The 27,965-nt window shown below is 35.9% G+C and overlaps 1 protein-coding gene across 1 annotated transcript in view; it reads left to right on the top strand.

The window, feature by feature from the left end:
- PREX2 (phosphatidylinositol-3,4,5-trisphosphate dependent Rac exchange factor 2) overlaps nt 1-27,965 on the top strand; it is a 177,121-nt gene that overhangs the window by 93,272 nt on the left and 55,884 nt on the right. The window contains exons 21-31 of the mRNA XM_054057421.1: nt 1,491-1,627; nt 4,741-4,858; nt 5,729-5,913; nt 8,678-8,839; nt 12,682-12,904; nt 13,275-13,482; nt 19,120-19,299; nt 22,104-22,198; nt 24,201-24,283; nt 24,611-24,701; nt 26,141-26,269. Coding sequence (XP_053913396.1) covers nt 1,491-1,627; nt 4,741-4,858; nt 5,729-5,913; nt 8,678-8,839; nt 12,682-12,904; nt 13,275-13,482; nt 19,120-19,299; nt 22,104-22,198; nt 24,201-24,283; nt 24,611-24,701; nt 26,141-26,269 — 1,611 coding nt within the window. The remainder of the gene's footprint in view (nt 1-1,490; nt 1,628-4,740; nt 4,859-5,728; nt 5,914-8,677; nt 8,840-12,681; nt 12,905-13,274; nt 13,483-19,119; nt 19,300-22,103; nt 22,199-24,200; nt 24,284-24,610; nt 24,702-26,140; nt 26,270-27,965) is intronic.

The following is a 27,965-nucleotide window of genomic DNA, read 5'->3' as shown; positions in this document are numbered from 1 at the left end:
CTCTTGAAATTAGATTTTCAAGAGAAAGTCTAATAAACTACAGACTGTTGAACTGATGTGATAATTATTTCTGCACCTGGATCTCAATTCAACTACCTATCCTTATTCGTTAATCACATACTTTATTACAATTAGCCTCAATAGTGTGTAAGTGCTTGCTTGTGTGGTTTGCTAAACCTGAAAGATTTTAAACATATGCTTAAATACTTAGCGGAATTGGGACCTTGGGTATTTTGAAGAGAGATTTTTATTTTTTTTTTTGGAGAGGAGAGCTATTTAATGAAGCCCATTTAAATGTTTAATTTTATATTCCACTCCCCCCCTTTTTTTAAATTGTAATAGCTCGTAACAGTGTCACTTCCACAGATTTTCTTTGATGTTCGTTTAAAATACAGTTTTCATCTAACCTGATAATACCTGAAATGGAGGAAATCTGGGTATATTCTTTGTTATTTCCTTGTCAAATATGCTCAGCTGACAAGTCATGATGTAGCTTTTCTATTTTTCAGCCCTGCAAATTCAGTCTAGCCTTTTCTTTTATAGCTCGCTTGTGCACCTCAGCCTTGCAGTCTCTAGGCAATAGATTTCGGCTTCCATGGCACGTTTGTGGCAGTATCAAGAGAGATGTAAGGAGGCGAGCATTCAGGTAGCTGTAACTAAGGTCATAGTCCAGCAGGCTGTTTTTCAGGAGGGGGTTTGAGTCATACTGAAAAGACTTGGAGACAGCTGCTATTTTTGTAGCACCTATTTGATGGATAGAAGATTTTCCCAAGGTAGTTATTCCATTGTGAACATAAATCATCAAACCATATATTTTATGTTACTCAAAGAAGAATGTGTTATTTTGCAGACCAGCTTCACCCCTCCCCCCCAGATATTAAATTTCAGGTCTCCTACTTGCTTATCTTTGAGTATTTTGGTTAAAACTGCAAGGCACTTTGTGATAACTGAGTTGAGAAAAAGATTAAAATAAGAGCAAGAGTCTTGGAAATGTCTTTGAATTTTGATATTTCACTTAATGTTTAACAAGAAACTGTAGTGTGCTCTGATAATTCTTTATGAATTGTCAGAAAGCTTCTGGTTTTTATGTAACTTAGAGACACCTGAAGTAGTCAAGAAGGTCATAAGCTTGGAACATATGAAATAATTCAGAATAAAATTGGTCTAAGTTGTAATTAGTGAGTTTCAAGCTAAAGCCTTTTCATCCTTTTAAAATCCTTTAAAGACAAATTCTCCACACATTTTAATATTTCTAATCGACATTTTTGTTATAAAACAGTGTTTAGAAAATGATTTTGTCTCTTTATGAAATCATCTGCTATGGAACTTCTTTTTCTTGAAGTCCAGCTGACTGTAGAAGCACCCTGTCATCAAGGGGAGTATGCAAGAGCAAACAGATTCTGCTTAAAATATGAGGCTTTTGGACTGTAATCTTTAAAGGAGATGTTTAGGAAAAGAAGTCTGTTTAACTACATGGGTTCTCTTAACAGGAACAGTGGCGGCTGTGGCAGGTCTCCACCCTGGCCAATGCATAATCAAAGTGAACGGAATTAATGTCAGCAAAGAGACTCATGCAAGTGTTATTGCTCATGTCACGGCGTGCAGGAAGTACAGGCGGCCAATGCAGGTACATCTCACTTTGAACCCTTACACATTTTCAACTGAATTTTTTTGGAAGGCAAAGTGAATTGTATGATGTGTGTCTCGTTCTACATAATCTGTTGCGTTTGACTGGGATGAGTGGAAAGGAGTGGTGAATAAAAGTGAACAGAAACTAGTTAATTATAAAGGCTGAAGATTGCTCAATACATTGCTGACATTCAAGGCCTCTTTAATTTCTGCACTGAAGTAAATCTAAGTTTCTTTCTTTCATATGGTATTTTTCAAGGATTATTTGAAGTGTTTCTGCAGTTCTGTGCAGAAAGCATTACGAGGTATTTTCTCATCATGATGAAGAAGGATTTACACAGCTCACTGGAGGATGCAATGCAAAAAGCTGATCTTCCAAAATTTTGCAACACTTCAACACATAGAGAGCAGAGTGCTTAAATTCCATTTGTAAAAGTCTTTATGTTCTCATTGCATTCCAGTATTGGGAATAAACATACATTCAAGGATTCAATTACCTTTTTTTATTACAAGCATGCAATTTTTGTTATCTTTTTCACATTAGTTTAGATGAAAATCTCAGGCTTCCAAAACACAAATTTAAGGGAAAAAAACCTCCAAGCCAGCTGGATTCTATAATGTAGATTTTCCAAGTCCCTGCAAATTTTTAATGAACTGTGAACCACTATCATTAATTAACTTCAGAAACTCTTCCAGTACATATTAATGGAGAAGAAAAATCCAATTAAAATCAAGAGTGAAATCTTCTCCTACACCTACTGCATAGATACAAGATGAGAATTGTAAGTAAGAGTTAGTTAGAACTGTGTCATGCAAATACCGTCTTTATAAAAATGTTTGGCTCTATGTGTTTAAACTCAAATACAGAATTGAAGTTGCCACAGAGCGTATCAGGATCAAGCTTACCTACTCTTTAAAGGAAGAAACGTTCTTTTGAAGAGAGGGGGCTTTGTGCACTAGTAGGAAAACAGTGATGTCCAAAGAGGATAAATGGCCTTGACATGCAAAATTACTCTGTTTTTTTTTTTTTTTTTTATCCACTTGTGTAATAGGTTGGAGTGCATAACTACTTTTCTATACAGATTTTATTTCAATCTTAAAAAGTAGCTGATCATTTCAGCAAATCACAAATAACTAAAATCCCCCAGACTGACAAGAAAAAAATGCATTTAGGATGTAGTGCTATCAAATGCTATGGAAGAACTGTCTAGCCTGAAATAAATGGCAGTATTCCCACTGGTGACAAGATAACTAAAATTTCATTTCCTATTCAGAAATGTGGGGGTTTAATTATTTGGAAGTTGACTATGGATTTCTGCTATTTTGTAAGTACAGTGTGTTAGCCAATCATTTAATTAACATGAATATTGCAGTCTCTCATGTGGTTGGCAATTGCATAATTGAAAGGGGATATTTTTCTGTTTCCTGTATATTCCACTTCTCAGGGTAAGGATTCTCCTTGCTTGCCTGGAGTGTGACATTTTATTTCAGATCCTTACAGTGTTAAATTATCTTGGAAGATGTTTATATTCTTTCTGTCTTGTCTGGATAAAGGAAATTGAAACCAGATTTTACTTCTTGGAATTAGGATTTCTTTTCACTGATACTAATCATGATGTGACAGATTTATGCTTAGTTGAAGCCTCTGTAATGCTTTTGGAAAATATTGCTCCAAATGGTATTGCATTATATCTCATGTTAACTTTTGAAAGAGGAACTTCTGTTTTAAGCAGTTAGGCCTTACATTAGGCCAAATTAAGTTCAAATAATGAAGAAACCCTTAGACCTAATGTAAATTTCATCTTAGAGATTGGCATGGCAGTCTTAAGGCTGCCAAAGAAACTTGCAAGACTCCCTAAATGAGCAGCAAGCTTTCAGGTGTACCCAAAAAGAAGTGTACATTTCAGAAGTGCTTCTGTCTAGCAACTTATGCACAGGTGTCTTCTGACAACCAAGAGAGCTCTGAAAGTTAAGCTTCCTTATTAAAGTAGTTCAGTGCCACCAAGTGAAAAGTAAGGCATAGATGAATCTAGGAAACCTAACAAATAATACCTTAAATAGTAATAATAATAATTAAATAAAAATAGTAATACAAAAATGTAGTCACCTGCAGTTAATAGGATAGAGATAGCAGCTGAATATTGTATAGTAACAAAGCATAACTGGATGTACTTGCATGAAAATCGTAACATTCAGTTTGAACTTTTGCTTAACTTTCTTTCCTCAAACTTCTTTTTAAAGTCAATGAATTCAGATTAGTCAGAATTGTGTCGTGTATTCTGCTGTAGCTGTTGGAGAGGGAGTGATTGACTGATGGTCAAACCTTTTTTTGAAGTGCAAAGGGAAGAGAAGAGTAGTCTGGAGGTGCTGTACTTAAAAGGCCCTGCCACAAGGGTGTGATGGGTGTGGGGGTAGAACAAGATAGAAGGTGTAGGTGGGGCTTCTTTGTAGGCTGTTTGACCAAGCTACCATTCTTGTGCTCATGTGTCACTCACTTTAGATTCTGGACTTTTGGGGCCTGTGATTCTGTCTTTTTGGGAGCTTTTGCTAATCTGGGGGAAAAATAAAGAACATCTAGTAAAATAACTGTAGTAAAGGCAAATGTAAGTAACGAAGGCTGGAGTGTACATTCTTCTTACCAGTGACTCGTGAGTGACAGATTAACTAGACATACTGTATCTTTGGTTGCTATTCCATAATATTTGCCAACACATTTATAGGTGCATGGCAGATTTAGCAAGTCAAAAGTGGTTCTTTACTTTTTCCACTTGTTGCAAATATTTTTAAATGTGCAGTTTGATATAAAATGTCTTCATTTTGGCAGAGCCATGAAACTGATAGATGTCACGCTGTTCACAGATTTCATACTGTCTCATAACAGTATACTCTGAAATAAGAAATAAGTTGACAAAATGCTTCAGATGGTTTTAGACAAAGCCAAAATTCTCTGTAAATTTTAGAACATTATTTAAAAGTAGGAGCTCAGAAGACAGTACAGCTGCTGATCAGGGAATTAAAGTAGCTATTTCATGTTTGAGAGCAGTGAAATAAGTTGCTATCAATTGCACTTGCAAAGCTTTTTCTAGCTGTCTTTTTGCTGTTCTTTTTTAGCAAGATTCAATACAGTGGGTTTACAACAGTATTGAAAGTGCACAGGAAGATCTTCAGAAAACAAACACGAAGCCTTCTGGAGAGGATGGAGGAGATGCCTTTGACAGCAAAGTGGAAGGTATGTGATGCTTGGTTTTGATTTTGTTGCTGCTCAGAATGCTGGTGTGTGGTAGCAAGGAAAATATAGATTTTGTTTTCAGAGAGGAAATTGCAAGCAGACTGTAATATGTGTTTTACTTGCAGATTTGGTTCTATGAGTATTTGAAAGATGTAAATTCAACATACTGTTCTCTGACCATTATTGTATTTTCTATTTCGAGAGAAAGCATCTGAGAATAATTAAGGGAAAATCAATTCAATTTTCATTCATAGGATGCATAATCCTAGGAATTACCTGGTTTATTTTTCACTGCTGCAAATCATTTGAGGCTAGATTAGATGCATTAGTCACTGCTGCATGAGAAATGACAAATCAGCTATCCTTCAGATTTATTTTCAGGCAATTAACATTTTGATAAAGCTGCATTCATATGCATCATGGTAATTAAAGAGGCAGTTAACATGTGAACTGTATTTGTGTTCTCAGGGTGAATGCTGATATTGTGGTTTCATTTCTGACTGTTGACGCTTTTCATGGTCATATTATTTTAGTTTCTTCAGAAGTTCTCAGTTTCCCCCTTTTTTTTGTTGCTTTTTTTTGTCTCTGGATTATAAATGAGGTTGAATTAGTCCCCTTCAATAACTGTTCCTAAAGAGAGACTACTGTGACTTGTCTGTTTGTGCCTTTTTAACTATCTAGTATTAGCATCCATAAACCTACTGATGATCTGCTTTTTAAATCATTCAGCTGATAGCTGAGGTTTTTGATGAATGTTTTTAAACAGAATGATCAAAGCGTACCTGTTTCTAGAATGTTTGCCAATGTCGTTCTTAGTTTGTTTAATGGACAACCCTCCTCAAATGATTTGTGTTATTTTCTGTATTCTAGAGGTAATTGACAAATTTAACACTATGGCAATAATTGATGGGAAGAAAGACCATGTGAGTCTTACTGTTGACAATGTTCATCTGGAGTATGGAGTGGTTTATGAGTATGACAGCACAGCTGGAATAAAGTGCCATGTGTTAGAAAAAATGATTGAACCGAAGGGATTTTTCAGCTTGACTGCAAAGGTATGAAGCAGTTTTTGTATATATTAATTTTTACCATGCTTAATACCAATGGAGCAACATCTGTCTTTTGTTTATTCTTAGGATTGTATGCATTTCAGTCAATATCTTAGAACTGGCCACCCTATCCATACTCTGACATTTTAGAGGATGATTGTGCACACAGGAAGCAAACTAAGTTATGATGTGGTTATAAATTAAGCCTTTGAACTGAAAAAAAAATATTAAAGAACTTTCAAGTCTTCAATTCCTCCTGCCCTCCTTCTGTTTCTCTTAATTATCAAATAAAACTTGAAAGTCAAAGATCCACTGAAATGTCAAAACTTGGTGAAGGTAGGCTGTAGTTTACACAAGTTATTTCATTTCATCAGAACTGCATGTGCAACTTCCAAACTTTGTTTCAGTAAAAGGAGTTGCACAACATCTGTCTTTTCTGTGCTTGAAAGTAAAACAAAACTGTTCATGTACAGGTGCACACATTGGCAAAATCACAGAGGAGAAAAAAATACAGTTTGCAGCTTTAGAGTTTACATTGGCATTTTTATTTTTTAAATATTTCCAAATGATAAAATGTGTGATTGTTATGAATGGCATGTGGAATATTTTATTTATATTTGGTATTGTCTGGTCAGTTTGACAGATAATGAGATAATACAGCTCTTTCACTAAGTTTGTTTTTATCTTTTCATACATATATGCCTGTTAACAAAGTACACTTAATAAAAGTAGGAAAGCCCAAACTTTTGAGGAACATATTGATATCTGAAAATCCTTTTTCTGTTTCTCTTCCCATCAGAAGTGTAAACTAAGGTGCTGATCTGTTACTAAAATGACTGAGGTGTGGGCATGTATTTCTCTTCCTTTAATTTGTTTTGGAGCAGGTGAGGTTGACAAGCAGGGAAGTAACTTCTTGCACCATCATGAGATTTGCTAAAGCTGGTCTAGACAATGCTTCAAGTAATTGGCCTGGAAGTTGTTCTTGGCTGTAATTACAATTGCATATAAAATGTTAAAGGTACTGTTTCCTAACTGCTTAGGAAATATTTTTCCATTGTTGTATTTGAGTAGTAAAGTTGTTTTTCCAGCACACTGATTCTGGCCTTAAGTAATGCAGTGTCATCAGCCTTAGTGTTTAGGTGGCTAATTAAATATTTAGGAATTATTTAAAAAACAATAAGGAGAGGTTATGTGACTATACTGGAATAATATGAAGTTTATATCAAGTGATACTGGTCTAAATGACTACAGAAAGATCAGGTCCCTTACCACAAACAAGAAGTATTGTATTGGCGTTTTGTGAAATATAGCTGCAAGTGTATTTTTAAATACTCTAAACTTAAGCTTCACTATGCGTTCAGTGGTGTCTAATGCTTCTTTCTCTCTTTGCTGTGTATTTATTGTTACGTTGCATTTTTAAACATCTCTGTTCTGCACCATATGTAATAGGGAGTGAAATAATCCCAGACTGCTTTCCTATGTTGTGCAAATCTTTGAGTTAATCCTAAATATGAGGAAGTATTCAAAATTGCACTACAACAGTTACTGGTTTTGAATGCACTTCTTTTAATACGCTGTTGCAAAAACTCCCACTTGAATTATTTAAATTTGTATTATTAGTTAAACCTGACATAAAGGAAGCTTAAAAGTGTGACCCAAGTGACTGAGATGTTTTAATACACTGTTTGAAGACTGTGGCAGAAGAGTTAAAGGCTTTCCTTAATTCATTCTGCTGGAGATCTGAGAAAAAAAATTCTCAGATTTAGCCATTTATAATCTTTAAATTGTTAAAGAACTTCAGATTTTGCACTGAAAAATTTCTGTATGTTGTCATTTTTTTCTAAACTCATTGGTCATCACATCTGTGATGATGAATGGTGTACAAATGAACTGTAGAAGAAGTGTATTACAGACCTAAGTCTGTATTAATGGATTAATACTGCATGTGTTGTTTGTTCAGACTTCTTTGAGTATCTCTAAAATGTGAGCCTTTTCTTGTTTCGGTGCCTTAATCTGGATTTTGGGTGCTGTTGTTAGAAAGTTTGTTTGGATATGTTTTTCAAACACATCCAAAGTTCAGCCCAACCAGCTGTAGACATCTCCCCAGTTCCATAATACAGTGAATTTCAGTGTCTGAAATGTAACTCCAAAAAAAAAAAAGGGCTGTATACTACCCTCATCTCTTCAACATACCTTTTTTCAGTCTTCAGTCACCATCATTTGCTACTGCTATTTCCGTTATAGAAAGATTTCAGTCTTTGCTGGGCAGTATAGCTTATTCTGTTCCTTTTTCTCTGTTTGTATATGCAGAACAGACAAGAGGATAGCACTCAGTTTTCTCATGTGCTTCTTCAGTGTGCAAGTCTCACTTAAATTGTGAGACAAAATTTTTGGTACAAGAAATCAATGAATTCATCAGCTCTGAACAGTATATACTGTTCAAGTAAATACAGCAGATTAAGTATTTCAGAGCCATAGTGGTTATATTAGTAGTAAATTAGTAGTAAATCAATTATCGGACAAGTCATGAAAAGCCAAATAAAAGTACTTATTATGGATATAGCTTATGCAAGGGATAGATTTAAAGAAGCCTGTCTGATTCCCAAGTTTCATTAATTGTTGTTATGCAGCATTGCCTGTAATGTTAAAAGGCAACTGATTATCAGGCTTTTCAGCTTTAATTATAGGGTATGATAAGTATGGGGTTAAGTAAGGGGATATCGTAGTCATATTATTTCATAATATACTGCTTTTGTTTTTATAATCTTAGATTCTTGAAGCACTGGCAAAAAGTGATGAACATTTTGTGCAGAATTGCAACAGCCTCAATTCCTTAAATGAAGTGATTCCCACCGAGCTTCAAAGTAAATTCAGTGTCATTTGCAGTGAGAAAATGGAGCATATCAACCGAAGAATCTCTAGTTATAAAAAGGTATGACTAGCATGTCTAAAGCTTGGTAATATTTATCTTTTAAGAGAAGAAACAGGGGCATGTTGTACAGTTTGAATAACTCTTCAAAATGTCTATTGCAATGACAAAAATATGGCTGAAAGTTTAGCTATTTTGAGGCATGAATGCCTAAGCTGAGTAATGAAAGAAATTGTTTTCAAATCATGCTCCTTATTATCCCTTTTTTAGAGACCGGGTAGATAGTATGCTCGCTTGTTTCCATGCTCATTTGTAGATACAATCAACTGCATATTTCCAACAAAAGATCCAGCATTCTTTTTAATGCCTCAAACCAATACTCTAGTGAATTTGCAGATGTTAACCAAAAATGAAGCAATAACAACAGGCTCGTGATTTTACTTCTAATGCATCTTTGTTTTGAATACCAAATTGTTGTGCTTTTATTCATCTTTTATGTCCTTCAAGTTGGTATGACTTTCTAACATGACAACTAATAGTACTATCTCTGAAAATTGTTAGATTAACTTGGGTTAATAAAACATTACAACGTGGAGAAGAAGGAGAAGATGCTGATTTTCATAAACTTGAGATCTAAATTAATGAGAATGAATACATAACCTGGAGTACAACCTCTAGTTGCTGTCAGTGTATTTCTCTATAGTTTTTTAGCTAAGCAATGCATAAATGAATTAAGCATTTGACAATGTGTTAATGTAAACTTATTTTCTGATCCTGGCTTCTGGTTCCTCTTGCACACAGCCTAATTCTTGGGAGCTTGGAACTAGTTTGAAGCAGGCCCAGAATTGCTACATGGAGTTGGCTCTGCCCTCTCTTGTCTTGGTTGGGGAATCTGAGTTGTGACGTTTTCTAAGTGGTTTGTTCTCAGAGTTAATGTGCAAGAAATTGAAAACAAAAAGAGAATAAAAGAAAAAAGAGGTTCAATGTAAAAGCTTGACACAGTTCTGAAAGTTGCATGGAAAGGAGCAGATAATGTTTTCTTGTTTTTCAAAGGAAAAGGATGGAAAACTGTAAGGAAAACCATAAGGAAAACCTGTAGCTTCACTGGGATGAAGGCCAGAAAGCAGCTTTCCAAGGACTTTTCAGGGTGGTCTCTAACAAGAAGTGGAATAAACAGAGGGATTGAGTCACAAAAGGAGACATCAAAAGGATCCAGATACTGCATTACCAAATATCCAGTTTCACAGTTGTTTGCCTGAATTAAAAACCTCAGTGTTTTTGCATTAATTCAAATTTCAAATTTTTATTAAAAATCAAAATATCTTTTTTTAAAAAAACCTCATTGGGTCTAACATTAGTAATAGTATATTTTGAGTAATATGGAGGTGGTTTGTATGTTTCCTGTAGTGAAAAAACTTGAGCATGATGTATAGTCCCTTTACAGGAGGAAAAGTCAATAAGTGAAATTTTATTGTGTTATGCTGGATATGAAACAAACAGCCTTGAGGAAGTTTTCATAGTCCTTATATTGTCTAGAAGCAGATATTGCTGGTACAAACTGCACTTTCAAGCTCATCTGCTCAAAAATCAGTGGTTTCACAGTTACAGCTTTTAATGACAATTAGTAATGCCATGAATTTCAGGCATAGATACATAATTTTCTTGGCAATTTAAAGGTAACCATAGTTACAGGCGTCTTTTGGAGCACTTGAGCCCAGCTTTGCTCCTGGTTTCACTGTGAAAGTTTGAATTCTATAAATAGAAACCCTGTAGATTTCTGCAGTTCCTACTATTATTATTATCAGAACATTTTGCTCATAATAGACCTCGAGTACCGTGCCATGAGTCCCAGATGTTTCTCAACACATATACGAAAAGAATTTTGGGCCTGACTTATGACCTGATTAAGTTGTAGCCAGGCATTTGGTCTCTCTGGAGCAGGATGTGTGGGAGATTGAGATGTGAAATATGTACTGCTTGCAGGAACATTTTCATCGTTGAATGTCCTTAATGCCCTTCTTAAGTATTGTACATTCTTCAGCCTTCAAACAATTCCATAATTGGATTTCTTGCAACTCTCCAGATCTTGTTCTGATATGACGATTTAAATGTAATTATCAGTCAAATGTTCATCAGGCTGAAGTTATCTGACACCAAAGTAATCAGAAACCTGAATCCCTGCACAAAACCCTGTTATTACTCAGAAAGGACATACCTTTTCTCAGCTGAAGTGTTAGTCAAAACATGACTGATTGAATTTGTACTGATATTTATTAGGGAAGGAACTTTGCAAATTAACTTTGAAAATATTCTTATGCGTGATTTATGCTTCATAGCTGATGTAGGTCTGTGCAATATTTTGACTGGAGAGGTACTGTGATCGAAATATCAGGCACTTGGAACAGATAACATCTTTTCTGGAAAAAAATATTCCCTAACAACAAACAGCACTGGAAAGGGCACATTTTGACAAAAATCCTACTTGTGGCTGACAGTTCCCCTTTCCAATGGGAGAGCTTGATCTCATGACTTTCATGATTCTGAAGTGGGTGCACTTTCTAAGTGTCCAAATTTAGTACAGTTCAGTCTTAGCCATTTTGGATTGATATCATCTCATCTTAAAGGACAAATAATTCTAAGCTTGTTCAAGAGCGTGCACAAGATTTCGTGTATTAGCGAAGGAGGTGTAGCTAAACACTAACTCTTATTAGAATTAGACTGTAAAAACAGAGGTGTTCATCATTGCTGAGGTGATCTATGGAGGTGATAAAATATGGTCACTGCAATTTTTGTGTTCTAATGTTTATCAGCTTCACAGAAAAAACACAGGGTCATTGAGGTTGGAAGGGACCTCTGGAGGTCACCTCGTCCAGTACCCCTTCCTAAGCAGGGCCACCTAGCGATGACTGCCCAGGACCATGTCAGATTGGTTTTGATTGTCTCCAAGAAAGGAGAATTGACAGCCTCTCTGGGCAAGCTGTGCAAGTGCTCTATCACCCTCATGGTGAAAAAAAGTGTCTCCTCATGTTCACAGCGAACAGTTTTGGTTTGTGGCCTTTGCCTCTTGTTCTGTCACTTGGCACCACTGAGAAGATCCTGGCTCTGTCCTCTTTGCACCCTCCCTTCAGATATTTGAATACATTGATAAGATCCTCCTAAGCCTTCTCTTCTCCAAACTGAACAGTCTGAGCTCTCTCAGCCTTTCCTTATAGAAAAGATGCTCCAGCCTCATAACCATCATTTTGGCCTTTTGCTGGAGTGTCTCCAGTATGCCTCTGTCTCTTGTCCTGGGAAGTCCAGACCTGGACACAGTACTCCAGGTGTGGCCTCACCAGTGCAGAGCAGAGAGGCAGGGTCACCTTCCTCCACCTGCTGGCAATGCCTCCCATAATCCAGCCAATAAAACCATTAGGGGAGACGTCATCCTTCCTGAAAATGAAATTTATAATTCATAGCTTCCAATTCTGTCTTTATTATAGCTTCAGGAAAAAAAAATCAGAAATTTTTGCAAGACATTGGATTGAAAACATCTATTTCAGCAGGTGTTTATAAATGTCCTGTGCAGTGCAGAACTGGATCATAGAGTATTTTCAGACTTTCTCCCCAGGAAGACAATATTTCATTATGTTACAAAGAAAGTAAATCCTATCTCGTTGTTACAAGGCTACTTGCTTTTGTAAATGTTGTTTATTTCAAAATTCAACCCCTCAACAATATAAAATGAAAAATATTTTTTCTTTCCCTTGTAGAGAAAGATGAAAATTATGAAGTCAAGGCATCAGAAGTCAAGGATGCCTGGAGTATTTTAAACTTTTGTTTTCTGGTCAGGTACACAAGTTTTGTCAGCCAAGTGCTGAGACATCAAAAGCTGTTAATCAAAATTTTGTTTTGTTTCTCACTTCCAGTTTTCAAGAGTATTAAAAAACAGAGCTTGGCCTACTTTCAAGCAAGCTAAGTCAAAGATTTCACCACTTCACAGCAGTGATTTCTGTCCAACCAACTGCCATATCAATGTGATGGAAGTGTCTTACCCTAAAACCTCAACTTCCCTTGGGAGTGCTTTTGGTGTACAGTTAGACAGCAGGAAACATTCTTCCCATGAAAAGGAAAACAAAAACAGTGATCAAGGTAAGTCAGTTGAGCTTGAAAGAACTAACATTCTTCTGATATAGAGTTTTAAAAGGTAACTGGTTTAGGTATATGTCCCAAATATTAAAATTAAGGACAAGCCTTTACAAAATCCATGCTTAGGCTTAGTCTTTTACATACTTAGGCTTATGTTAAAGCATAGTAAAGGCTAGTTGTAATTTCACAATAAGTTTTTCTTTAAATAGCAAAATATTTTTTCTGATCTGCAAAGTAAAAAGCAAAATTAAATCATTACATGAAGTTTTCAGCAGGAAAATATTTCAACGTCTGTTAGATATTTTGTTTTTACTAATTTCAATTAGTATGTTGAAAAAAAGATAATGGTATAACTTCTTCGGATTATTCCCAGGTAAACTGAATCCCATGATTTATGTCCAACATACCATTACTACTATGGCTGCCCCTTCAGGGCAGTCTCTTGGCCAGCAAGAGGGCCATGGTCTGAGGTACCTCTTAAAAGAAGAAGATTTAGAAACACAAGATGTCTACCAAAAATTGCTGTTCAAATTACAGGCTGCACTGAAAGAAGTGGAAACATGTGTCTGTCAAATAGACGAGTAAGTACTTGCCTTTAATTTCTCCATTGAAGATACTGATAAATCTGCGTATCATTTCTGTGTAGTGTAGAATCATTGTTGACTTCAGATAAATTCTTTGCCTTAATTCGACTCTAAGTGTAGGTAATATTAGATTTTCTTCTTTTTCTCAGCTTCCCTGATTTTTTTTTTTTTCCTATTTTAGTTTGTAGCTTTTCTCTGGAATGTGGCAATGCTAATTGTTTTGAGGTGAGAGAATTGAGGCCCACATATCATCTAAAACTTCACTAAGAATGGGAAACAGAGGGTAGAGATATAAAAATAGCTTTTATTGAACTCTTCGGGTATTGCTGAATAGTGCCAAAGATGAATTTGTAGGTAAAACATTTTTCACCTGTAGGAAGATTATTAATTTGTTAGGCATTTTCCAAAATGAATTTTCCTTAATGAAGAACTGTGCATCTAGGAGAAGTACTCTGGAGTGGTTAGGACACTTGACTTGAATGTAGGAGACAGGACAAGGATTTAAAACTTGCTTTTCCATTTGTGGGGTAAGTGAGTTGACTTCTATGCTACTTCCTGTCTTCAAATGAGGATTAAGAAGGGTGAGAGGTCCTTGGTTTTGAAAAATCCCATATGTAATGCAAATGTCAGAAATTATTCATTTTAAAAATATAAATCGCATAATTTTGGCATTTTACAAACCAGTCTTCCATCATCTCTGGTTTGGAAAAGTGGTGTATCGTTGCTTCTGTTGTTTTGAAGGCTACACAATGATCTGCTGTTTCATAGTTTTTTCATACTGGGAATATTTTTCTACTCTTCTAATAGTAATGCAATGCAGTAATTACACAATATGAAGTAATTACAATCTAATATATACTGCAGTAGGAATGAAAGTAAGTGTGGCCTCAATTTTTTTTAAAGAAAATGTTCTTTTCTGTGCCTTTATGTAGTCCTGCTAATTATCATGCTGAAGATGAAGTCACTTAAATTCAAGATAACTTCAGTGCTTGGGTGCAGTTATAAATGACTGTAAAAGCCTGTGTGGTCACTCTTCCTCAAGGAAGTCAGAAAATTATATATGGAAGTTCAGTCACTATTTCAGGAAGTTCCAGTTACCAGACTGCCACACCTTTCCGTTCCATTCCCTTGAGCCAGTGATGCAAAAGCACAGGAACTTCTGAACCTTTCTTTCGTTGTCACGTGTATATAAATGCAGACACATATATTGTGTGTACAATTATATACATATATATACACACACGCATTCATTTTGCATCATGCATTTGTGAGAGTGAACACAAGAGTTCACTTTTACATTCATGGGTTCCCTGTGCACTGACCTTGTAGCCGATCTCGTATAGGATGCACAGATCTATTTAATGTATTTTTCATTTTGCTGTTTGTAAGACTGAGACTTTTTATGCTTTATTCCTTGTGGACTTTGAGTGAACAGCCAATGTGTAATTATTGTGGAGGAAAGCAGTTTTATACAGGAAACAGGATAGCCAGAGATCCTACTGAAAAGTGCTGAACAGGGAAGAGAGAAGCTGGAACTATCTGGGTGTGAGCAGTTTGGCGGTAGGTAGTGTATTGTATTAGAACACTGTTACAGCTACTAATTAAGTCTTCAGAGAAAAGTTGGAACTACTGAGAAACAAAAGATAGAGTAATAAGATAGGACAACCAAACAGCTGTGTTTTAACTAGAAATATTCATACGTCATCAGCTAGGAGGACTTGCCGAACATAGTGATCCTTGAACTTTTAATAGAGATTTTTGAACTTCTATCTTCTCTTGCGACATAGCAACAACATAATGGGTGTCTTTATTTACTGAATTGCTTATTATTATAAGCTATCCTCACTATTATAATTGCCTCAGGACATAAAATATGAACATGGTATTGCAATTCTAAATTTATATGATATTGAATGATAGAAAGATTGGGCTACTAAATGATGCTTTGGTGCACTTTGTAACAGTAGTGTTGAAAAAATGCTGCTCTTTCATGTTACTAGATGTCTCTGCTCTGTGTTGAGGTCAGTAATGATCTTTCTCTCAACTCTCCAAATCTTGGGGCATTGTTATCTGCCCAGCCTCTCCTATCTGTTCGTGAATGAAAGTGACCTGAAAAACAAATGGTTCACCTGAAGAACGGGTCTGTGGGAGCTTGTGGATTACGGCAAGGGAATGTCTAAGAGAAGGTTGTGTACTCCTAGCATGATCTTCATAATGTCTTTTGTTATGGCTCATTGAGAAGATTGGGTTGCTTAAGGAATACTATACTTTTGGGGAGAGAGATATACGCAAAAAAAGGCATATATCCCCTTTCCACAGCCTCTCAGAGTTTCACTGACTCCTTGTTCATTCTCAGTTAATATTATCCCAGCACTCCTTTAGAACCACTGCTAGATCCACACCACTGATGCTAGGTGTTCTAAAGAAAGTCCTTTCCCAAGTTGTTTTCTGTAAATGTTGACTCTGTTGTGTTCTTGGTTCACATACATTCAGTGTACTTCCATGAACCTAGCTGTTTTTTGGAAAGATGTCTGTTTGGAGTATACAAGAGGCATGAATATTTTCCAAGCCTCCATGGAGTGAGGAAAAGGCAAAACAGCTCACAGGTTGCACAGTTTTTTTCTTACTGCCTATGTCTATAATATTTTTGATGCTTTGACTGTAGCATGTTTTGTTACTGACATGCTTTTAGGATTGTGTTGATTTGCATTGCATTTAGGATTAATTCTACATGTGAGGACATTTTTGCTCGAGATTTAAATTTCTGTTTCATGGAAATGTTATTCATAGTTACAGAGACTTTCTAGCTGTTAGTTACTAGTCATTCACACATTTCTTCTAAGAGAGATAGACATCCAAGATAATTATGTTTGAGGTAACCCCATCTCCAAAGAAAATATAATGTTCATGTGTTATGTTTAAGAAGAAAAAAACATGCTTTTATTTTAAAAGTCTATTTAAGCATGATTATTGGGGGTTTCTTGTGTGCAGTTTTGGGTTTGCATGTTTTAGATTCCCTGAACTGGGTTTCTAAGAGCACTTCTGTGACCTCAGGAACAACCAGCTCCAGAACTCTGTTATCCAAAGTTCTGGCTTTCATTCATGGTAGTTCAGCAAAAAAATTTCCTTAGAAATGCCTGCTGAGAGAAAGTGAAAAGCTCTCTTAGGAAAAGCTCCAGCTACCTTCATCGGTCTTTTACCGAGGTCTTGGCAGCACTGACTAAGCAGTCACATAAAAGAAGAGGATATAATAGTCTGTCTGTGTCCTGACAAATAATTGCTCGGGGGAAGATATTTTCAGGAGCTGAAATTGCAGTTATGCTTGTTTTTTACCCTTGATTATTTTCTTAGACCAAAAAAATCTACATGAACTTACTAGAATGGATCTCCCCAACCTCCATTTTTTGCCCCAGAAGTGAATGATAACGAGAACACAAGAAAAAGCAAAATATATGTTAATCCTTGTCCTTATCTCATCTCATCCTCTAGCAGGCATTGTTACACGGTCTTCTTGGAATGGACCTTTTGTTTTAATATCACTGTTAGAATGATCTGTTATGAAGTTGTCTGATGCCTTTTTGAACCCTTTTGTATTTTCATGTTCAGAAAAGAAGTTTTACAATGTGAAGAACTGATTTTCTGAGGTCTACAGTTTTGTAACATATTTATTTTAGGGCACGTTCAAGAAAATGTATTCTCTAGCAGGTAGATCACAACTGAACACTGATGTAAAATATAGGCCCCATCTCTCTTCCCATCCTCAAGGGATCCTGCTAATCAGTGACTTAAGTTATAGGGGAGAACTGAGTTATGATTTCACACTAATATGAAGTGTTAAGACATCAGATAGCCTGTGTCTGTCTAGTGGATAGGTGGATTTAAAGTCCAGTGAAAATATCTTTTATATAGTTTTTCTGCATTTCATTTACAGTTCAGATCAATACCTTTTCCTATATGTAGGATAATTATCTGTCTGTCTCTTGTTAGCTCCTAGCCAGAGAAAATTATGCAGAAATGATAGAAGAATTTGCCAAAAAACTTTACTTATCCTCCTTGTTCCCTCGAAGTCAGTGTCAAACCCTATATTAGCATCTATCAAGTCAGGATTTCAGTGAGACCAGGCTTTATATACCATTTGGGATTATAGGGATTATCTACTGTACTGACTTTCCAGAATGGATGTTTTCTGAATTTCTTTCTTAAAACTGTCTGTTCTTGAGAGTCAGGAAATTATTTGTGTATACCCAAAAGATATTATAGGTGAACATGGTGTTGAACACATTGTCTGCATTTTGTATGCAAAAAGTCACTACTCTGAATCCAGGAACTTAAGAAGTTTCAAGAACAGCTTAGAATCAGGTTGTGTTCTGATATAATATCTTTGTTGAAAGAGAAACTGGTAGCTCTGTAGTGATGTAGCTGTAGCTGAATAAACGTAACTTTCTTACAATTCCAAATTAATTACTTCAGCTGGTAGACCCTCACAAAATTAAGATGGAGCTCTAAACCACTTACAGTCAGAATTCCCTTCCTTGTGTAATGGAATGATGTTAATATGCGTGGAAGGAATTCTGAATGCTACCCTTTAATAACAATTAGAGCAGCATTTTTGTTCACAAAAGATATGCATCTCCTATAGTTTCCCTTCAGAAATAAGAATTATGTGTAACAAGAAGGTCTAACGTACACTTGAATCCAGCTATATATTTCATAGAAAGTTTGTGAGTTTGCCATTCTGACAGCTCCTACAATAAAACCTTGCTACTATGTCCAGATACTTTGCAGGAAGAAAAGCTTAATTCAGTGTCTTCTGATTTCAGGTAGTTAGAAGGTAGTTTTCGCAAGAGAAACACTGCTTTCAAATCCAAATATTAGTCTGAAAATGTCATTCTAATGGTGTGTTTGAGTAATAGGAATTAAAGGACATTTGCCCATTATAGCGGTTCTGATCTTGAAAGTAAATTACAACATCTCAGTACGGGTTAATCACCCAAGAACAGAAATCTCTTGCTTCCAGTATTTGTGCATGTCCTAAATGTAGCAGTCTGCACTGTTCTCTTGACTGGATGTGACTTCTGTGCTTGTCACAGAAGCTTGTAGATTAACGATCAGTTTTACTACTGAGATGGGCTTAGACACTTTGAATATTGGGAAATACACAGGTATGTTAATACAGATTCTTAAAATCCCTTAGTAAAATGGCTTGTGATGCAGGCTGGCATGTCTGGTACAGTAGCAACTGAGGAACTATATGCTTTTCACAGGAATAGAGTTCCTTTGGTTTGTTTTCTTGATTTGTGCTGAGAAGTACATGGTTCATGTTTAAAAATAGAATAGTTATGTTAATATAAAATTTGACCCCAGGTGTTCAAGAATGTGCTGTATTTCTTCCCCAGCTGGAATTGTTGCCTTCATACAAGACTGATTATTTAGTAATGCTAATGGACTGCACTGTTACACTTTTCAACAGCAGAATGTGTTACTTTCTTCCCTTGTTTCAAATAGATATGGACTGAATTAAGATAATTTCACGTATTATAAAATAATAGTTGCAGGATGTTGACAAGACATGTTATTCTATAGCTACTTCACTTTTGAAAAACATGAATTTATCTTTTTTTTCCTGTCTTACAGCCTTCTTTCTTCAATAACGTATTCTCCCAAAACTGAACGTAAAACGCCTGAGCCTTTAATACCAGCAGACAGTGATAATGAAAAGGGGGAAAGGAATGGGAAGAAAGTCTGTTTCAGTGTGACAGGTGATGAACAAGAAGATTCTGGTCACGATACCATCAGCAACAGGGATTCTTACAGGTACATCTACTAATAATATTTTTATTTGTCAGCTTCATCTAACCAGTGGTTTTGTAGACTGTCAAGTGCCTTTGGAGACTACCAGAATATAATGATTCTGACATTTCTAACAAATGTATAGCTAACATCAAGTGATGTTAAAAGATGTCTAAAATAAACTCGTTTATGAGTGCAAGTTAGTTCTCAGATCTTGATATACCTAACCTTTATAGGATGTCAAAGCCAGAGCTATAAAGCTTTACTTTAGATGACCTGTCTTATTCAAAACAGAAATAATTTCTGTTACTATGTTCCTCAACAACAAATGGGGAATGGAATTTCTGTCTTGGAAAGGACAATGCTGGAGCCACCACTCTTGCTGATCTGAAGAAAAAACTACCTCTTTCTCAAAATACATTCCTCATCTTCTTCCACTTTAAATACTGTATCATCAGCTCATCTCTAGAATTCACAATGCAGCACTTTTACTGTGAACGAAAATACAAAGAATTTCGAAAAGGAAGGAGTAATTATAGCAAGCATAGATATCACAAAGATTGTCCTCTGTTGCTTAGAGAGAATTGGTTAACTACATGATATAAAATCTAAATTGAAATTTTAGCTGCAAGTAAAATAGGAGTTCATTATTTGTTCATTATCAGCTCATTATTATGCTCAGAGAGCAGGATCTCAGTAGGGTCATCATTTTTCTGCAGAACCCTGTGTTGCTGAGATCTCTTTCACAAACTAATATTTGATTGCTGCAGCATGGTAGATAAGAACTCTTTGTCAGAGTAGAAACAGAAATACCTGTATAAATTTGAACAGAAATAAATGTAGAGATAATTTGCACAGATTAAGTCCATCTTGTTGTAACGATGGTGAAAACATAAGCAAAGTGCTCTTTCGGCTCTAGTGTGTTTAAAGGTTTCTGCATCTCCATGATGTGTAAAACTGACTGTGATGGAGCTGCTCCAGTGGCCTGTGCTTGCTGCAGTTAAGAAGTTCCCCAGTTGGCACAAAATTTGTATGTGGAGAGAGAAGGTGTGACTTAGGTCATGAGTGTCTCTTAGTTTAAAATATTTTCTTTATTCTGATTCCTGTCATTTGTAGTCCATTGTGGCTGTTTAGGAATGATAAAATTTAGGGTTCCATATGCAGAATAATCATAAAATCTTTGAATTTAGAACAAGTGTTAGAATGAGATTTGAAATTTTTGTTTCTTCGCTTAAATAATTACACTAAGCAATGCTTTAAATCTCCAGATCCCATAATGCCTCTGTGGCTATTGTTAGAACTAGTATGCAAATTTCAGCTGTTAGAATGCTCTCATTTTGTGTTATAGGGTCTCATTTTAAACTTTACAATACAGCACAATAAAAATGCAAAATGATATAGCTAATACTTCTCATCTATTTCTCATTTTCCTTTATTTTATTTTCTTGTGCTTTGCAAAATCCAGTTTTAAATAACCTTCATCTTCCCTTTGGAGACTTTAATGAGTGAATAGAGTTGGTTAGAAAACATTTCTTAATATCCAGCCAGAAATCCTTAATACTCTTTGGGACTGTTCACCCTCTGTAAGGAACATGTTGTTACTGATGTCTTTTCATCTACTTAATGGATATGATGGTAATTATATCATATTGCTTCATTTAAATTTTTCCCCATTCACTTACTTGGTTGCCTACAGGTCCAAAATATATATGTTAGCCAAGAAATGTAAGTCACTATACCAAAACTAGTAAAAAATCACTTCTGTGTTTACAAAAGTAAGGAAAAGAAGCAGGGAGCACATAGGTAGACGTATAACTGCATCAGTATTTATAAACACAGATATGTACGTCTTGAGGAATAGGTACACCCAATTCATAAAACCAAAACCAGATCATTATAAATAAATATCCTCTTGGTACATCTCTACATTCTGTTATATTCACTTGGACTTCTAAGACTCCCTCTGCTGGATAATTACTTAAGCATTTCCTGCATTGACATGTAATGAACTTCATGTGCCCAGATAACTCTAAAGTCTTTAAATAAAAATTTATCTTCATAGGATTTTAGTGCAAAAACCTATGTTTTACTCTGTTTATGCTGCTGAAGTAGGTATGCACTCCATCTGGTTTTGTACAGAACAATTTCTTTTTCAGAGAAAAGAGCAGAAAAAAATCTCCACATTTCAATCCCCAGATCTCCTTACTAGACCAATGTGGGTGATGTTTGGTATGCATAGAATTTTTCTCTGAAGTCACAGATGTAAATATCTATACATCCCTAAAAAAAAGAACAGATAGAAGAAATGGGATCATAAACCGTATCTTGGCTGGCAGGGAATAAAGCTTGTAACATGAGTTTTGGTGCTACTTAAATGGATCAAATCTCTTCTAGAACCATTAGGGACTCAAGTCATAAACAAAAGTATTTCTTCATTTTTATTAGCTATGGACTTGGAGTACTGAATTTAAGTGTGGAGTTACTAAAACATTTGAGGCCGCAGTTTCGAAAGCTGTCACTCCTATAAGAAAAGTTGGTTGTTTTGCACTAAATGCTTTTATTATCATTCTGCCAGTATTTGCTTACATGCAAGGTGAAAGGGGACAATTGAATCATCTACTTTGGGAATCTGGCCCTCTAAGTACTACCGGGATTGCAAATCAAATGATAGCATAAGGGTCTTTATTGTTGAAAAATAATTGTACAGACCATCTCATCATTCATTTTAAAAGGGGAAAAGGGAAAGAATTTCCATAACTGATACAGAGCCTGTGTTAAAGGTCATGACTTCAGTTCTTTTTTTGTTTTGTGGTTTGTTTTTTTTCAAGTGATTGCAACAGCAATAGGAACTCCATTGCCTCGTTCACCAGCATTTGTAGCAGTCAGTGCAGTTCTTATTTTCACAGTGATGAAATGGATTCAGGTATGTATAGAAAAATCAGCTGTGAAACATTTCATGTTTTGTTTTATTCCATTTTATTATTTTTGTTTGTCTGGTGGTTTGGTTGTCTTTTTTTTAAAAATTGCATCCTCCTTGGTAATGGAAGTGTATCCTTTTGCTTCTGCCTAGCAAGTGCTGCATTAAAGAGTCCTTCTGTGAAAGACAGCCAGCATTCCAGCATCTCTATGAATAGACAGGATAAGTTAGTGCTCTTAGAGTTACTGCTTTTTGCTACTTTCATGCCTTGACCTTGACATTTTGTGTTGCAGAGAGTAAGGAGCATTTCAGGTGAGTGTAAAATGCTGTTCCAGCCCGTCTCAGCACCCAGACGGCAGGATATGGTTGTGTGTGTTTGTAGGAAGGAATGTGAGACCACATAGAAGCACATTCTTGTTTATGCCATGACAAATTGAATTTAAATAAGTGCAGCTGCTAATAGGAATGAGATGATGGGATTTAACTGCATGGAGTACAAGGTCATATACTAAGGGACTAATAACTAAAAATATTTGGTCTAAGTTGAGAGTTAATCACTTGGGAATGATTTAGGAAAAGAAAGAACTGGGCATATTAATTGAATATGAGCCATCAGTGAGACTTGACCATAAAGATGGCAAATTTCATTGCTGGTTGTACCAGGAGAGGTATTTTCGTTGGAGTTAGGAAAGTATTAGTGACATTACGCAAGGTATCTGAGGTACCTTGTGAATGATGCAATTCCAGGCAGCTACTTTACAAAAATTTTACGTAGTTATAGAAGTGAGCAGATACAGAGGAAAGGATGGAGGACATAAAAACCTGTTAATAAAAGAGGAGAGACCTGGGATGTGTGTCTTCAACTTAAGTTATAACTGAGCTGATATGCACCTTTACAGGATCAAGCTGAATTAGCAACTGAGGTGCTTGAAAGAATATGTCTGTGTTAGCTAAGAACAGATGCAGCATTCAAGTTGATAAATACTGATGCTCAGTGAAACTCCCGGTCTCCTGATGCCTTAATTTTCTCCTAGTTCCAAAGCTAACCTGGTTAACTCCAGATCAGGACTCTGGCACTGTGCTTCGTCTGTTGCAATTAAAATCCTGTGAAGAGTTATAACTACTTGCTGTAAGGACATCTAAAGGAGCTGAAAAAAAATCAAGGAGAGAAAAGTGTTATTTAAGTGTTTCACTGACATAAGAAAAATGAGTCTAGATTGACCATGAATAAATTTGGATTATAAATTAACAAGTGGCTACTTCTTATCTGTCATTGCAACAGCAAGGGGGAAAGGCAGTTTTAAGCTCAATTTTTCACAGCTTTTAAAATAGTTCTGGTTGCGTCACCCATTGTCTGAGACAGCAAGTGACTGAGGGCAATGACCTAGGAGAGTCCTTCTCCTTTGTGCTCTCTTAGGAAATGATGTGGCATGTCCTACTAAAAGTTTCACATCAAATACAAGACTTGGATGCTGTATTTTTGTTGCATTGCTAAAATCTCAGAACCGTTTAATTTCCAAGAACATTAAGATTGTGAATTGTCGGTAGAGTCTCTATAAAAATTTTATGGTGAATGCATTTCAGTGACTTTATGGTCTGCTATATTAGGTTCACACTACTTAGCCTTTTAGTCTGATGTTTAGGAAGTTCTCCAGCGTGGGAGAATCATTTGTTTAGTCACAGAGCAGTTGAGATTTGAAGGGACCTCTTGAGATCATCTAGTCTGATCCCCTGCTTGAGCCAGGGTCGTCTAAAGCAGGTTGTCCAGGGTCATGTTTTTGAACCACGGTTGGTTTTGGGACCATGGGTTTCGAATATGGTCCTTTCTCTAAGAGTTATTTCTGTATGATTGAGTGACTATTAAATGCAAGTATGTAGGGAGAACAGTTACTATAACCCTGAAAGCCCAAGCATCAGTCTGTATACCAAACAGATTATCTAAGCTACAAATATTTTGGAAAATATGCTGAGATTTCTAAACAATTTTTCATTTAAAAATATTTTTCAGGTGATGAGCTTCCCATAAGTGTTCGAATCTCTCATGATAAACAGGACAAGCTCCATAGCTGTTTGGAGCATCTTTTTGGTCAAGTATGACATTGTTTTTCTTGGCTTTGATACTAATGTCAATATTTGAGCTACGATGTCTTTAGCAAATACTTTTTTTTTCTTTTTACTTTTGCTTTCCACTGTTTACTGGGATGGTATGTATTTACTCATTCTCCTTCAATTATCTGTAAATAATTCAGAACTGTGAACTAAACAGGACCTTAGATTTAGTCTAGTATTCCCTACCTTGTTACTTTACCTAGAGTCGTTAGGTAAAGAATCCAAATCTGTAGTCTGTATTTCTTAAAGAAAGAATTTCTAGTTGTTGCTGTAAAAAACATCTTTCTCACAGAACCTTGATCCCAACAGGTCGATTCAATTGTCAGTCTCCTGAAAGGACCAGCTGTGATGAGAGCCTTTGAGCAGACAAAATACTTTACACCAGGTCGAGGCCTCCAAGGTAACGTTTAATTCTGTCTATGACAACCAAAAGACAGCTTGAAAGGTACATGCGTATGGCTACCTACTCCTTGAGCTGTTTTTTAAAGAACTGATTCTGCTTAATCTTGGTGTGTTCAGCAATAGCTGATGGTTGAAATTCTTACTAGGTCTTATTCTTAGTTGAAAACTATCTTCTTACACATATTGCACAATATAGGAATGCATTTCAGGTTTGTTGTATAATCAACTTTAAATTCTAGACTCTGAACAGACTGTAGAATTGCTGAGGTGTTTGAAGCAAGAAACAGATTTTGTATATTGCAGGTGTGTTTTATTGCATTTTTGTCTCAACTACTGAAGCCACTTCTGATCTATTTTATTACTAATGCCTGTTTTTTTTATTTTGTAGATATATCATTTGTGAACTTGATTTATGAATAATATACAAATGTAAATTTATTGTCGCAGTAGTATATATGCCAAAGTATTATTGAAGGTTTAAAAAAACCCAACCCTGCATGTAATTTCAGTTACTCTGCTAACACTCCTGTAGTTGATCACGTCTAAGTGTGTAAATTAGTATCTGGTGGTAGCTATAAGATTGTGGTGGAAAATATAAAGGACTGCTTTCGGTGAACCGAGTTCAAAAACAAAAGAAGAAGAAAGGTTAATGAGAGGCTGAATGTTGTATTAATACATTCAATAGGTTTTATTATGGTTTTACTGATCCTGCATATGTCTTTTGGCAAAGAAAACTAATTTTAGATGGCCAGAAGGTGGTTCTTTGGCTTTTATAAATCATCAAAATCCAACTGAATCCAATAGGATGATAATTACCGTACCCAAATTATTATTACCTCCTTTTCTTTTCTTTTTTTTTTTTTTTTCTTTTTATGATTTCCTATTTTGAGAATAAGATAATGAGGTTAAACCTAGAGCATTTCTACTCTCTTATGTTTCTCATTGTTTCAGATTGAGTGCCTGGTAGGCTCACACAACAAAACATTATCCTTCTAGTGATATAATAAATGTTTTGTTAGACAGAAAATAAGGACACATCAGATACTTTATGAATGATCTGCAGTTTTCATCAGCTGTACAAGGAGCACTGCAATGATTTGTAAGATAGACTACATTAAGCAATAAGGAATTTTGTTTTAAGTTTAATTTTCTGATTGAATTAATTTTTCCTCTAAAAGTTCCACATTCCTACCTACTCCATGGAGACAGACACCTGTATTATGTACCTGGTTCAGAAAGAATAATATTTTCTGCTCTCTTTCTCCTTTGACTAAGCAATGAGCTTAGATAACCGTTAGATCTGTCACCCTTGCTTTAGCTAGAGTTAAATAAGTGTACAACTCCTTGAGCTATGAAAATGTTTAGGAAGAAATAATGTCTTATTGTGGCTTTCTTGGGAGGTTTAAGCAGAAAAATATTATTTTTGTCCCTGCTTAGAGTTTCAGCAGGAGATGGAACCGAAGCTTAACTGTCCAAAGAGGCTACGACTCCACATCAAGCAAGACCCTTGGAACCTGCCCAGCAGTGTCCGGAGTCTTGCCCAGAATATCAGAAAATTTGTTGAAGGTTAGTAAGAGCAACATGACCATAAATAAACATTTCATTAACAATAGAAAGACTGGGGAGGGGAGGTAGAAAGATAGAACTGCTTCATGTTACTGCTAGGCCAGGTTTGCTGAACGCAATGTAGTCTGTGGGAAATGCCTGAATTTTAGGACTTTTTTTATGTTCTTAGTAACAAGGTAATCTCAGCTGTCCTGTGCTCACCCCATTTGCTTCAGATCCTGAAAACTGTCTCTTCTTACATGTGAAAACAAATGAACCATATAATGCATGTGTGATGTTATTTCAGTTGTTGCTGAAGTCCAGGGTGCTTGACTGATTTGTCACTGGACTTCATGGGACTGATACACCAAAATGAGACTTTCCTTGAATTTAAAATACCATTTTTCTACCATCTTAAATGGAAAGGTGAAAACTCTGCAGGACAAATTTTGTTCTATATGTTGCTCTTGTCATTGATCTAGAATCATTATCCCCTTCAAATCATGCTTCCTCTTCTGCTGTGAAGACATATCTCTTTTCCCTGGTTTTCACTTATTCTATCACGACTGATCCTGTCGCTGCTCCTCCTCCACCTCCCTCCCACCATTGTCTGAAAGTTACCTACTACTCTGCTTCTCTTCACCACAATATGACAATATGAGCTGGGTTTTCTCTCCCCTGGCTTTATAAGAGAGTAACTGGAATTTCCTCTCCAGAAGATCTTGCTGATAACCTCTGCTTTGTTTCATGTGCTGTTTCGTAGAGAAACAGGAATAATAAGCAAAATGACTACTTGCACTGGAAGTCTGTGTGGGAACAAAAAATTGTATCAGGTCTGGCTTCAAAGAATTTGTGTGTGTGTGTGTTTTAGCTATTGGTTTGTTGGCTAATTTCCATGGTGTCCGATAAAGAAACTGCTAAATTTCAGATCACTGGAAAAGAACTTTGTGATAAGTTTTATTAAGATAAATCTTCAGAAACCAACCTGCCAAACCAAACAAACTCCTCCTCCTCTGACTGTCAGTATTTGTCATTTCAGATACAACTGTATTTTCAGACACTGGGTTAGAAAATTATAAAAAGAACTGCCAAAATATCTCCTATTTCTGTAGTCCATCACAGTGGACTAAGAATACTTTTAGTTTAATGGTGGCTGTCGTTGAGTGAAAAATGAATAAATATTTTTGGATCCTTTTTTTTCTACGGGTCTGTCTTCAGCCTACACCACAGTTCAGAAGGGATGGAAGTGTGTCTTTAACAGTCCTTATTGCCCCCTTTCTGACGCCAAGCCTAACAGGCCATTTTTCACTATCTTGTTTCCCCAGAAGTAGAATTATTAGACTCAACCCAATTCAGCGTTGGCCATATACCCTCAATGTTGATCTGAGGCTATTCAGAGAAATTTGATTCTTGCATCCACCACAAAATTTTGTGGGAGAGTTCAGTGAAGTCCAAGTGACTTGCTGCCTTTCTAATACAAGTCTGTTTTACAATAATACTATAATGTGATGGTGGCATTTATCAGAAGGAATCCTGATGTTTACAGAACAATAAAACTGTTGGCATTTTCTAGTGTTTCAGAAATTAGGATTAAAAAAGATTTTCTCTGTTCCTAAGCTATGGAAACTAACCTTATTGCAACTGTCATGCTTGTGACTGTTGCATAGTTCAGAAAGGTAAATAGTAAAACACATTTTTTTTGTGCGGTTCAAGGAGA

This window comes from Cuculus canorus, chromosome 2 (genome assembly GCF_017976375.1).
Source record: "Cuculus canorus isolate bCucCan1 chromosome 2, bCucCan1.pri, whole genome shotgun sequence".
NCBI lineage: Eukaryota > Metazoa > Chordata > Aves > Cuculiformes > Cuculidae > Cuculus > Cuculus canorus.
Note: the sequence above shows the minus strand (reverse complement) of the source record. Positions and strands in the feature narration are given on the sequence as shown.